Below are 13,566 nucleotides of genomic sequence, written 5' to 3'. Positions count from 1 at the left end.
AAGACATGGTGCGTGCGTACAGGTGCAGCTATGTTTGTAAATTTGGAGAGTGAAAGATGATTTTCTATCTGATGGTTTCTCTTTCTGCCACAGAATGGGAAGTGAGGTCATCAGTTGGAAATGAGTGGTGGGGGAGGGATTACAGGAGGTGTAAGGAGACAGAGGGAGGTATGAAATAGTTATACAGGCGACCCTTGAACAAGGCAGGGGTTAGGGGCAGCAACACTCTGTGCGCAAATATTCACACATAACTTAGAGTTGGCCCTCCCTATATGCAGTTTCTCTGTTTCTGGGGTTCTGCATCCAGTCATGTAGCATTTATTATTGAAAAAATCCACATATAAGTGGACCCATGCAGTTCGAACCTGTGTTGTTCAAGGGCCAGCTGTATGAGAAGGTGGGAAAGTAAGTCTGGTAGAGAAACATAGGTTTGCTGAGCAATGTTAAGCACTCCCTTATAGGTAAAAGATTTTGTCCGCTAAGAAAGCAAAGATGTAGGATTGCCTGGGTATGCTGATCTTGGAGTCATTTCTTCCTATGATTTTAAAAACTTTATTCCTGTGGGATGACTGTGCTTGTGGACTATAGAAAGCAAAAAGCATCTTGTTGTTCATCGTGGTATTTCTAAAATATACACATCTTCTAATGGTAGCCAACACCCAAAGCCTATACACCTATATGCTATCCAGATACGTTAGTGACCTCTGGAAGTATGTCCCCATACCACCTACTGAATTGTCTCCCCCTTTCCAAGAAATACACTATCGTATTTCTAGGAAATACACTATCAGTGCTGGACCATGGAAATAAATTCCTATTTAATGACTGACTAATGTCAGTAACACTTTGTTGACCTGAGAAATCATCTAGCCTGCCCTTCTGTCATGTGCACACGAGCCAGGTCATCAAAAGAAGGCAAAAGCAAGAGGATTCAGAAAAACTCTGGGATGTTGGTCCATCCAGACCATTAGAGTTACTGGAGAATTGTGTTAGGATGTGTTACACTCTACTATCTATGAACTTTCAATCCCACAAAAGTTAAGCCAGCATTGAAAAAAAATCAGTAACTATGGGGGTATTTTGCATAGAGAAAACTGGCTTTTTAAATATTACAGAGAATCTCTTAGTATTGTCAACATCTTTAACTTCAATTTGGACAGATAATGGTCACTTGTAAAATCAGAAATCAGATTTTCATTTTTCTTTTTAAAGTTAAAATATTAGGTACTCTGAAATATTTCTGAAAAATCTTTCTTCTGAGAGTATATAACAATAAATATTTCTTACCTGAATCATATGAATAAAGTCCCACTTCTGAAGTTCTTTTTTCTCCATCATTCTATTTTGATATTCAGATGATGTCTCCTTATGCCAAGTAAACTTTATGTTCTCGAGGTTTGATGTCTTGGCTACAAGCTCTAAAATACGGAGAAAAGGTGGCACACCATCAATTTTAACTGCAAATTCGGAACCCATTTCCATTCAGAATTTTAATGCAATCAGTGTTATATACATAACAGATATAAAGCACATTTTTCTTCTTTATAAGTCTCCAGAAGACCAAAGAGTTCATCCTAGTTTTTCCATTAGTGTTAAATGAAATTAGAGAATGGAGTCAATAAGAAATAATTATGAGAATCCTGATCAGACATAGGTACTATTATCTCAGTGTTAATGGGAAATCAACTGGTGAATTTTATCAATGGAAAATTGATGTAAGACAGGTGATATGATTCTGTAACTCAGGAATCAGCAAACCATGGCATGGGCCGTATCTTCCCACCACCTATTTTTAAATAGACTGCAAGCTAAAAATGTACACTACTTTCTGATTTCATGCTTCTTTCATATCTTGTGCCATTACACTTTTAAATGGGTGAACAAAATCAAAAGAAGAATAATACTTCATGATAGGTAAAAATGATATAAAATTCAAATTTTAGTGTTTATAAAGTTTTATTGCAACATACTCATTAGTGTATGTATTGTCTATGGCTGCTTTTGGGCTTCAGTGGCAGAGCTGATTAGTTGTGACAGAGACCATGTGGCCTTCTAAGTCTAAAATACTTACTATTTGGCCTTTTTTAAAGAAAAGTTTCCTGATTCCTGCTGTAAGCAATGAAACGCAAGCTCTTTAAGGGCAGGGATTCTGTTTAAATACCTCTGAATGAATTAATGACTCTGTCTCTAAGAATAAATATCAAAAATAATAGTTGATGACCAGGGGAGGGATGGAGAGTCAGTAAAAAAAAAAAAAAAAAAAGGGGGGGGATTCTAATCACTATTTATATTCTGAGATGTTTAGTCATTCCTGCCAAGAAAACAAATTAATCAGGTTCTTCTCTCAATAAGCTTACAAAGAACATACCACAGCAGCTATGTTGTTAATGATTGAAGGGACGCATTTGGGATGACAGGCCTTTCAGAATAGAATTTGATATACAGCACCATGGATTACAAGTACCTTTGTACTTGGTGATTTGTTCAGCACTTGGTTCAACAACTTCATTGTTGATACTAACTCCTGGGTATTGAGCCTGCACTTTGGAGAGGATATGAAGATCAATTTCACCTGGAAGAAAAGCATAGGGAACAGATCACCTCAGTCCAGAAAGAAATGATTAAGAATAATCTGAACGAGTTTATTATCTCTAGGAAAGCCCAGCGTAAATAAAGAATACTACTCAGCTGTTGCCCTGCCGCAATGTCTACGATGCAGAACAGCTAAGTTGTAAGTAGGAATAATAATGTGATTTGAGGAGGGCTATGATTGCTATTCATTCATTCATTCATATAGCCTTTATTTAATATCTATTATTATATTACAGTAAGTCTAAGATGCCCTTCATTATAGGATGCAAACAGCCCTTCTTTTTATATCCCTAAATCAGAAAAAACACCGTCAATTATAATTTTAAGATTTCATCAACGGGAAGATGTATATCAATTTCAGAGATGTTAAGTATGAAAAAAACATGCCAAAGAATTGATAAATTAGGCTAGGCCAGATGCATACAAAAAATATGTCAAATACAAAATATGTCAGGTATAAAAAAGGATAAAAAAGTATATCAGACATGTGCCCTCAAAAACACCATGCATGGTCTAGTGGTATAGACAGACATGGAAAGAACCCTGGCTGGGTTGGACCAAGGTGGGAAGGAGAAAGGAGACAGCGAGGGGGAGGATAGGAGGAGAGGCCAGAGAGAGGGAAAGCTTCATGGCAGATCACTCCTGAGCTCTTTGTTACAGGGTAAGTGGAAGTTAGCCCAGGGCCTTCTGGGGAAGTGGGAATTGCAGGTAGAGAGGACAGGAAGTCAGGAAACAGAATCGTATATGTGGGACTACTGGCAATTCAGAGTTTTGCAATGTTAGGCAAGGCAGTGCCTCCATGCAAGAGGTGATCCCAGAGAGGTAAATGGAGAGGAAGTTATGGCAGAATAGATATTTATGCATTAATTCATGCACCAATGATTAATTGATTACTTATTATGTACCAGGCACTACACTAGGCTCTAGCAAATGATGGTAAGAGGAGCAAATAGATACCTGCCCTGATGAAAATTTAGTCTGCAGGTGACTATGTAAGAGAGATAGATGATGGTAAGTTGGATAGACTTGAGTTCCAAACCTGTCTGATTCGCTTACTTGGTATTATGACCTTTGGAAATTTGCTTTATCTCTCCAAGGTGCATTTTCCTCATCAGAAAAACAGCAATATTAATAGTACATAATTTATTGGGTGAGAGGATTAAATGAGGCAATGCATATAAAGCACAGTGCAAAATAGAGTTGGCACCTAATAAATGTTAGCTGTTCATTATTTTTATTGTTATCATTGAGTCCCTCTCTTTAAAAATCTCTCTTCTTTCCCTATTACTGATGCCTCCAAATTAAGTTTGCACTTTTATTCTCTTAGTTATGATGTTGACCTTCACTAAAACAGACTTATGTGCTGGCAAGACTAGCATATGAAAATGACATTAGTCTTTAACATTTTGGCATAAATGGCATTAACAGAACCTTTCCAAGGTTAGATATGGCGGGCGAAAAAAGCATAGGTCATAAGACTGAGAGGTCTGAAAAGAAGGAGATGAGGAAGATAAATCAGGAACAAAAGATGCTAGGCTAGGGAAAGAGGGCCGTCTAATGGTATAATGAGAGTCCCAAGTACTGGTAATGGGAGACTGTGGGGATTAGGGGGGAGAAGATATGGGAAGGAAGCTGAAACAGAGGATGAAGAAGCCTATGTGACAGTTTTCTCCAAAGCCGGCCCCACCAACCTGACACCTTTTAGTCCTTCCTTAATCATTATTCTAGCCGTCATTTACCGGCCACCTATTATTTGTCAAACACTGTGCTAGGCACTTGACTTGAAACATCTCACTTAATCCTGACCACAATGCTATCACAAACGCCACAGTATTGTTCCCAACTAGATAAGGTGATTTGAGTAATTTGACACTGAGGGGACATTAATGTGCCTAAAGTTTAAGGCATACTTGTCTGACTCTGAAGTGTTTGTTTTTCTAACAGTTTCATACTAAGAAATAGGAAAACACCAAATACTAAAAGGACATAGGAAGTTTTTCTCTACAGTAATTATTTTTGGAGGGTACAAAAGATAACTAAGGCAAAAGGTTGATAGGAAAATCTGTGGGCTAATGAGAAATAGATTCCAGCTTGCCCCAAAGGCCCAGAGGCCAAAAGTTTTGTTCTTGCCTCTATCAGCCTAGCCATATATTTTATTTTATTTTATTTTTTCTATTAACATGCAATGATTTTATTATTATTATTTTTTTAACATCTTTATTGGAGTATAACTGCTTTACAATGGTGTGTTAGTTTCTGCTTTATATCGAAGTGAATCAGTTTTATATATATACATATATCCCCATATCTCTTCCCTCTTGCATCTCCCTCCCTCCCACCCTCCCTATCCCACCCCTCTAGGTGGTCACAAAGCACCGAGCTGATCTCCCTGTGCTATGCGCCTAGCCATATATTTTAGATTAAAAAAATCATTAATTCTGAGGCTCCCAAATCCAACATTTAAAATTCAGATAGTGGGATCTACCCAAATGGAAGAATGTATCTAGCACATCCCCAGGGCTTGTTCCAATCTTGTCCCTTTCCCAACCTGCAGAATGTTCTACCATAGAGCCACCCAGTCCCGCCTCCTATGGCAATGACAGAGGACACAGTGCTAGAATTGCAGTGGAGACTCGGAACCCATAGGTTCACGTAACAACCTCTATAGAGCGTGAGCCCACGTGTGGACACGAACCTTCTGTGCATTCACTGCTGGGTCCCTAGCAGAAATGAATGAACAACAAGAGGAGATAATGAAATTATTTCCTCAGGGGGTAGCACATAAAATGCAGTTCTGACTCCATAAGTCAGGTGACCACACTTCTTGTTTGCCAGGGACAGTTGCACTTGCTCCTGGTGCTAATGTCCCATCTGGTTTTGTTTCCCAAGTTTCTTTAATTTTTAACAAAATATTATCACTGCAATTTTATTTTTGAAAATACTTTTTAAAAAATAACTATATTTTAAAGTTTTTTGTATTGAGATATAGTTGATTTACAATATTATATTAGTTTTCAGGTGTACAACAGAATGATTCAAAATTTTTATAGATTATACTTCATATGTAGTTATTATAAAATATTGGCTATATTCCCTGTGCTGTTGTACAATATAGCTTATTTACTTCATACATAGTAGTTTGTACTTCTTAATCCCCTGTGCCTATCTTGCTCCTCCCCCCTTTCCTCTCCCCACTGGTAACCACTAGTTTGTTCTCTTTGAGTCTGTTTCTGTTTTGTTATATTCATTCTTTCATTTTATTTTTTAGATTGCACGTATAGGTGATAACCAAGTATTTGTCTCTCTCTGTCTGACTTATTTCACTTGGCACAAATACCCTCTAGGTCCATCCATGTTGTTGCAAATGGCAGAAGTTCATTCTTTTTTTATGGCTGAGTAATATTCCATGGTGATATATGTATCACATCTTATTTATCCATTCAACTGTTGATGAACACTTAGGTTGCTTCCGTATCTTGGCTATTGTAAATAATACTGCTGTGAACATTGGGGTGCATGTATCTTTTTGAATTAGTGTTTTTGTTTTCTTTGGCTATATACCCAGGAGTAGAATTTCTGGATCATTTGATAGTTCTAGTTTTAGTTTTTTGAGGAATCTCCATACTGTTTTCCATAGCGGCTGCACCAATTTACATTCCTACCAACAGTGTACTAGGGTTCCCTTTTCTCCACATCCTTGCCAACATTTGTTATTTGTAAACTTTTTGATGACATAAAAGAACTATTTTATAAATTGACTGATATAATAAAAACAATTTGTTCAATAAATAAATATTTTAAAAAACTGTAATAATTTTACTGCTTTTACTCACTCCCTCCCACTCTCACTCTTAAAAGTATCCTGGGTTTGACAATAAACAATGTCACCATGCTCATAAGGCACTTATTTTCTGTGTTATGTTTGTTATTTATAACAGACTCTATTATTTCTTATTGTGAGATTATATATATAGAGAGAGAGAGAGAGAGAGAGAGAGAGATCTCCCATAAGACAATATATTCCTTGATCTCATACCATATGTAGTTTGCATTCTTGTATCACTCAGAAATAAGAGAAATGCATTTAAAAAAATGATTTATATGAGCCTCTTTCCCCCAAAAAAGAGAGTCAGTAGAGAGGTAGTTCGGATGTTCTGTAGTATTACAGTCTAAACATTTAGCATTCAGTTCTAAATAAATTTAGTTACAAATATTTTCTTGATACATCACCTATACTGTTTACTTTCCATCCAGACATCCAAGCTTTGCTCTTTTCTTCATCTTCCCTCCCTGGCCACCTGTAAGTTTTCCTGCTATATGTTTCATTACTTTCTCTTTTCCATCCATACTAGCAATGTCCTTGTTTAGGCCCAAATTACCTATCTCTTGGAATACTAAAATAATAACCTAAAAATTCAGCCTGTCTCTGCTGAACTTGGTCTCCCTCAAAGCCATCACTACAACAACCATTTAAAACCCTGAGCTAATAAGCAAGCCCAATATTTCTGAGGTTAAAACCTTCTAATGACTAATCAACTGGATTAAGTCCAAACTCCTTAACTGAGCACAGACCACCTTGTCTGCTTTCTTATTCTCATCTCTCACAACTTCATATTTTGAAACTCTTGTCTCTAGGAACCCTGAATTTCTTGTATTTCTAGGCTGCGCTCTCCCCCTCGCCCCCCCATCGACATCATGACTCTTCCATACATTTTGCCTGCACTCTCTCCTCTGCCAGGAAGACTCTCCCCTCACTGCCTCACTTCATCTGACTGACTCTTAGGCATGAACTCTTCCACACGTCACTAACTACCTTGGTAGTCTTTCTCACAGAGCCTAGCAGTAGCATCAGAACCCATCAGACAGAAGCTGCCAGTTATTTGACTGGAGTTGGCAACACAGATAAAACCTTGTGTTCCCTGATCCTGAATTAGTGCTTTAATTCACTTATTTTATTCACTAGCAAAGGCTTGATTCCAATGAGTTTGTTAAAAAGTATCAAGGACTCTAAAATGCTAGATTAAGCAACTGAGCAGGTTGGTCATTAATCACTGAAAAGCATGTGAGGGGTTATCAGACCCTATAGTACCATGAGCCAGCAGTAAAGAGATTCAAACAACAAAAAAAAAAAAAGAAAGAAAGATCATTTGTTCTTTCTCGGCTGAATCCTTCTGAATAGGAGCCATAACATTATGAATGTGTTCCAGTATCAGACATTAAGTGCCCTGTAAAGGCTTTTAAAGAGCACCCAAGCCAAACTAATATGCCAAAAGAATGGGGGAAAGTAAACTAGAAATGAATCAGTCAAATAATTCAGAAATTCTCCACAAATTCAGGGGTAAACAAAAGAAACGTGGAAGCCAGCAGTCTGCTGCTTTTATTGTGCATCGCAGAGCCTTCTGGAAATCTTAACTTTCAGGTCCAGAAAACAACATTTAAGAGGAATAAGGCAGTACTTATTCATTTTATAGTCAGTCTCCTTTCATATATGATCTCTCCTTAGGCATTGCTTGATCATAATTCTGGCAATTGTAGACTACTTACTGATGACATCCGAAGCCTTTAGGCCAGCAGTTGTTTGAGTTAACTAAAGCCTTATTATTACATGTTTCCCCCTAAAGCTTTGGAACAAAATCTGCAAAGTTTCCTGTGACAAATGGAAAAATTATAGGGATTAAGCAAACTCTTTCCAATATATACCATCCTTCTTTTTTTTTTTTCTTTTCTTTCCTTCCTTCCTGCACCCCCTTTTGTGACTAGCAAAGCAAATTAATGATTTTGGAGTCTGGGCATTTTATGATGATGTAACTGATTTTCTCAGTTGATCAATATGTGGAGCTTGGGCTTCCCTGGTGGCGCAGTGGTTGAGAATCCGCCTGCCAATGCAGGGGACATGGGTTCGAGCCCTGGTCTGGGAGGATCCCACATGCCCGTGAGCCACAATTACTGAGCCTGCGCATCTGGAGCCTGTGCTCCGCAACAAGAGAGGCCGCGATAGTGAGAGGCCCGCGCGCCGCAATGAAGAGTGGCCCCCGCTTGCCACAACTAGAGAAAGCCCTCGCACAGAAACGAAGACCCAACACAGCCATAAATAAATAAATAAATAAATATTTTAAAAAAAAAATATGTGGAGCTTGAGCAAAGTTAGGAAAATCCAAACATGTGTCAGCATGAATCAAAAATTATTTTCTGTTAGGCTGGGTTGTGGGTTGTTTTTTTGTGTTTTTTTTCTATTAGGCTGGGTTGTGGGTGTTTTTTTTTTTTTTCTGTTCTGTTCACTCCTGTGTTATTTTCTATCCTGACTTTTTGATTTGGGAAGTTAAATGAAAACTAAATTTTTAAAATCTCCTTCCTTGCAAATCTCTTTCCTTTGTACTACTCCATCCCTCAAATCAGCTACAACTATAGAATGACTTCCCATGTCTCCTTTCTGACCTAAGTTGAGTGTTTTACTTAATTTCACAGTCAGATATTTTTGTGGTTATAATATCTTGCTTTCATATGGGCCATATTTTAAATGCATCATACCTATATTTGAAGAGCGACATATAATTGAAACCTCTGACAGTGGAACTTAAAAAGTTCAAAAACAGGGAAAAGGTGGGGATATTCTCTTCCAGACAACTTTTCTCCACTCCCTGAACTTCAAGGATATATTTCATGAGATAGCAGAGAAATGTTGCCTTTTTGCTTAAAACCCGAGGTCATTTGATTAAAAAGGAAAAAAATATATATGAAAAGGAAAAGTTAGAGGCTATAGAGAAAATTGAACTCAAATTTTGTATTCACTAGAAATATCTTATGCAAATTTGTTAATATCTCTGCCCTTTAAATTGCATATCTGTAAATTAGGGATAATATGGTCTACTCTTCAGGGTCACGCTGAATCTTAAAGGCATTATATGGAGATAATTTACCACAGTTCATGATATATAGTAATAATTCCATAAATTGAAGTTATTATACATTAAGTCAACAAATATTTTTAAGCACCTACTAAATGCTAGGTTCTAATCACTGGAGATACAGCAATGAATAAAATAGACAAAAACATCCAACCGTTATGGATGATGATAAGTCCCATGGAGAAAACCAAGGCAAAAAATAGCTAGGGGAAGCCATGAGGGGAAGCTCTGTGATTTTCAGTTAGGTTGTCATGTAAGCCTCCAGGAAAAGGTGACATTTAAGAGAAGGCTGAAGGAGACTGGGAAAGAAGGAAATGAAGATTTGCCTTTCTAAATGGGCAGCTCCATAATAAAATGACACTGTGAAAGAGCACTCATCATGTATTCGTGATGGCTTGTCTTTCTGACTGAGCTACATTCAATGAAACACAAAGCCCAGCTTGAGAACCCTGGGGCTGCCCCAAATAAGAACATCCTCCAGGCCAAGAAAATGGAGGATTAAAGACTGGTCAAGTTATCTCCAGCCATTTGATTTCCGTCTACTCTTGCTTCATTTCTAATATCAAAATATATGTGAATTCTTCAGATTATCAGCAGGAAAAATTTTATTCTATTACAGTTGCATTAAGATTACGATCTTCCTTTTTCCCTCTACTAGAATATCAGGCACAAAAAAATTGTTTCTAGGGAGAAAAATTGCCCAGATAACTCTCTGCTTAGTGATGAAAAATAATTTCAGCTATGGGTTTGCAACCAGAACAAGAACAATCTGATTCTGAGCTGTAGTGTAAAAGATAAAAGATTCTTGACGAGATCCCTTCTCTTTCCTTTCTCTCTCAATCTCTCTCTCTCTCTCTCTCTCTCTCTCTCTCTCTCTCTCTCTCTCTCTCTCTTCCTTCCCCCCTGGGAGCCTCAGTATGGAGGCAGTTCTGTCAGTATGCAAAGACAAGAGTAGAATATTAAAATAGCTGGAGAGTCGCAGGAAGGGGATTATAAATATAAATTCTGAGCCAAAAGGGCATTGCCATTTACTCTCGTGTGTATCCTGGCTGTTGGCCCAGGAACAATACTGCCTGATTGCTTTGCAACTTCAGAAGAAAAGCCATGCTACCAAAATGTTCTATGAAACACAAACATAGAGAAAATGTCCCAAAGGGTGCTGAACACTGAAGTGTAGAGATATTTGATAAACAACTCAAAAAAGACTTGCGTTTTGCCTTACCTTTCAATTTATACATTTTAAACATAAAGATATTTGCTACTTCAGCACATACATAGAGAGGTAAATTCTATACCTACCATATTATGATGTTTATAAGTCATATTGAATTACCCTTAATAAAGTACCAACTTTCTTCTACCTTCTTCATGCCCAAAGACAGGATTTATAAGATGAAACTACTTGAGCTGGCAAAGGTAGTCCAAGATAATCATGTAGTTGGTGTGATTTCATCAATATCAGCGTGCATGCGTGTTCTTACGCACTCTTAACCTTCACGATCTCTCATCTGACCCTTACACCATTGGCCCGCTACATTAATAGTGGTTAAAACACAAATGTTGCTGAGGAGAATTATCAGCCCTAGTGTGAGCAGAGTCTGAGAGCCTGTTGCCCTTGTAGAAAAAAAAGCAGGAAATAATCAACAGAAAACATCAAGGACCTGAAGGACCAGAGAGCCGACAACCACCATCCTCTTGATCCACATCACCCTCACTCTCATCACCATGGCCACCATGTCCTCGCAGCAGCCATGGGAGAACAGATGGACTCTGAAGAAAAGCTCTGCTAAGCTACAACACAAGCGAGATTGTTCTTAAAGTATTCATATGGGTGCAATACTATTACTGGTGAATCAGAAATAGCCAAAGGAAAATTGTTATGAAAACGTGTGTCAGAACAGTGCTTTGGGTGTCAGCCAAACAGCTGAAGGAACTGTCAGAAGTCAGTGAGTCTATTCGTTACCATCATCTCTCATCAACTATAAAATTATAATTTAAATTGGGTTTATTTTTCCTGTCCCTGGCTGTAAAATTAATACTATAGAAAACTCAAGACATAGAAGTGTAAAGTAAAAATAAAATAAATATCTCACTACTGGAGAAAGCAAAGGTATAATGTTTTGGTTTATTTTCTCCTAAGTTGTTTCTTTCCCCTTTGAGCAAATAATTTTCTTTAGTTTACCCAGGAGAGATTATTATGTATATGAATTATTTTGACTTTCCCACTTGAGAGTTAAACCATGAATATATCAAAATTTATTTGAAAGTGCTATTCGTATTCTCAAAAACGGATATGTGGAATAATCAATTTCATTATTAACATTTATATATAATATAAATAAAAGTATATATCTAAAAAAAATATAAATGTGTGCATTTATATGTGGAAATATATATGAATATGTATTTATACATAGAAATACATTTTTATATATAGTTTTATATGTATAGTTATACTTAGTTTTAAGTTTTTTGCTATTCTGAGGCATCTGACAATGAACCGTGAATTTTTAGGCAAAAATCTTTTTGCAGATTAATTGCAAGAACGAGAATTAATGATTAGAATGAGATCCTTGATCTTTGGTGATATAAAACAAAACAAAACAAAACAAACAAAGAAACAGGTGTCAGACGCTAGCTGCTGAGAAAGGATGCAGGCTAAAGAGCTAAAGAACATTCTTAGAGGCCCTCTGAGCAGTCAAGACCAGTCCAATTGTTGGGACCCTTGGAGGTGGGGGGCTGAGGTACAGGGTGGGTGGGGAGGATATACAGAATCTATGAGGAGAGGCTGAAGCAGCAGCAGGGGCTGTGTTGGGACATCAGGAATTGGCTATTTACCAAGTATGCCAGTATTTTAACAACCAGCATCACAAGGGCCTTGTGTGATAGATGAATATCAGAACTGTTCTTGATATATAATGCCACGCTACTTTCAGGAAAACTTCGTTTCATTTCAAACTCTTACCTTTTGTGCATGAAAGCTTTCATGTCACTGTAACCTCATCACTATTGCATATTTGCTTTTTAAATCTTCTCAAATTGTTCTCAGTAAAAATTTGAACTTTTCTTCAAATAGTTTTCTTATATTTTGTACTGAATATATTAGTAGCTCAGCCATCCAGTATTTTTTTACCATTTCTATCAGTTTGTTATTGTTAATAGAGACAAAGCCTCAGAAGACCCTGGGCATTGACCCCAATGTCTAGGACCCCCAATCCCCTTGTGGCATATATGATTAGGTTCACCATATATAAAATGAAGATGACAGCAGACACCCTACACCAGGGTTACGTGACTGTGTGTATTAAATCGCAAAGTTGTATTCAATAGTGTATGTCAAGTAGAAGCATATTCACCGACTAAGAGACTGTGTCCCAAGCTGGCACAAGAACTGGGAAGATACAAACTTGTCCTTCAGCAAAATTACACATAACCACATGCCACAGACTTTCTAGTACATTGTAAAATAATCAAAACTGTAAATGAAAAACACTCAGATGTTGACCAAAAAAGAAATGTGGATCTACCGTATTGCTTTCTTCCTATTTTACCTTTATCAGGCCATTACTGCATTCTTATTAATTTTAAGGCTATACAACTGAGTTTATTTGCTTTTCTAAGTATACAGTCATTTAATCTGCAGATAATGATAGCTTTGTCTTCACTCTGCTCTTTATCCCCATTTTCCTGTTTCAGGCCTTATTGAATTAGCCAAAACAATCTTGTTTATTTTGGTTTTAATGACAGTGGCTCCAGTATTGTAGCATTGTGTTCACGTCTCTCCATTCTGTACTGTATCTGTCTTTAACAGTACTTTCATGTTCACTGAAAGTTTTAAATACAATACAACGAGGTAAACTATTTTGGTAAATTTATATATGGAGAATAGTGTTTTTCAAAATAACATAGTTATGAATGCCTTTAACAATCCTTTATATCTGAGGCCCCAAAGTATCTGAAGTAGACAGTCCTAAATCCTACAGGTTAATAATTGGCTAGGGTCCATATCCTTCCGGTTATGGAGTAAGTGCTAGCATGCTGCACATAAGTTGAACAGTTCTTACTCATG

General features: G+C 37.2%; 1 protein-coding gene across 1 annotated transcript in view; it reads right to left on the bottom strand.

Moving 5' to 3' along the window:
- Nucleotides 1–13,566, bottom strand: part of HNMT (histamine N-methyltransferase) — a 36,245-nt gene that overhangs the window by 10,427 nt on the left and 12,252 nt on the right. Inside the window, exons 3-4 of the mRNA XM_007183012.2 lie at nucleotides 2,465–2,572; nucleotides 1,288–1,418 (exon numbers count right to left, since the gene is read on the bottom strand). Coding sequence (XP_007183074.1) covers nucleotides 1,288–1,418; nucleotides 2,465–2,572 — 239 coding nt within the window. The remainder of the gene's footprint in view (nucleotides 1–1,287; nucleotides 1,419–2,464; nucleotides 2,573–13,566) is intronic.

This window comes from Balaenoptera acutorostrata, chromosome 8 (assembly GCF_949987535.1).
Source record: "Balaenoptera acutorostrata chromosome 8, mBalAcu1.1, whole genome shotgun sequence".
In the NCBI taxonomy this organism is placed as follows: Eukaryota; Metazoa; Chordata; class Mammalia; order Artiodactyla; family Balaenopteridae; genus Balaenoptera; species Balaenoptera acutorostrata.
The sequence above is the reverse complement of the archived record's forward strand: the minus strand, read 5'-3'. Positions and strand labels throughout refer to the sequence as shown.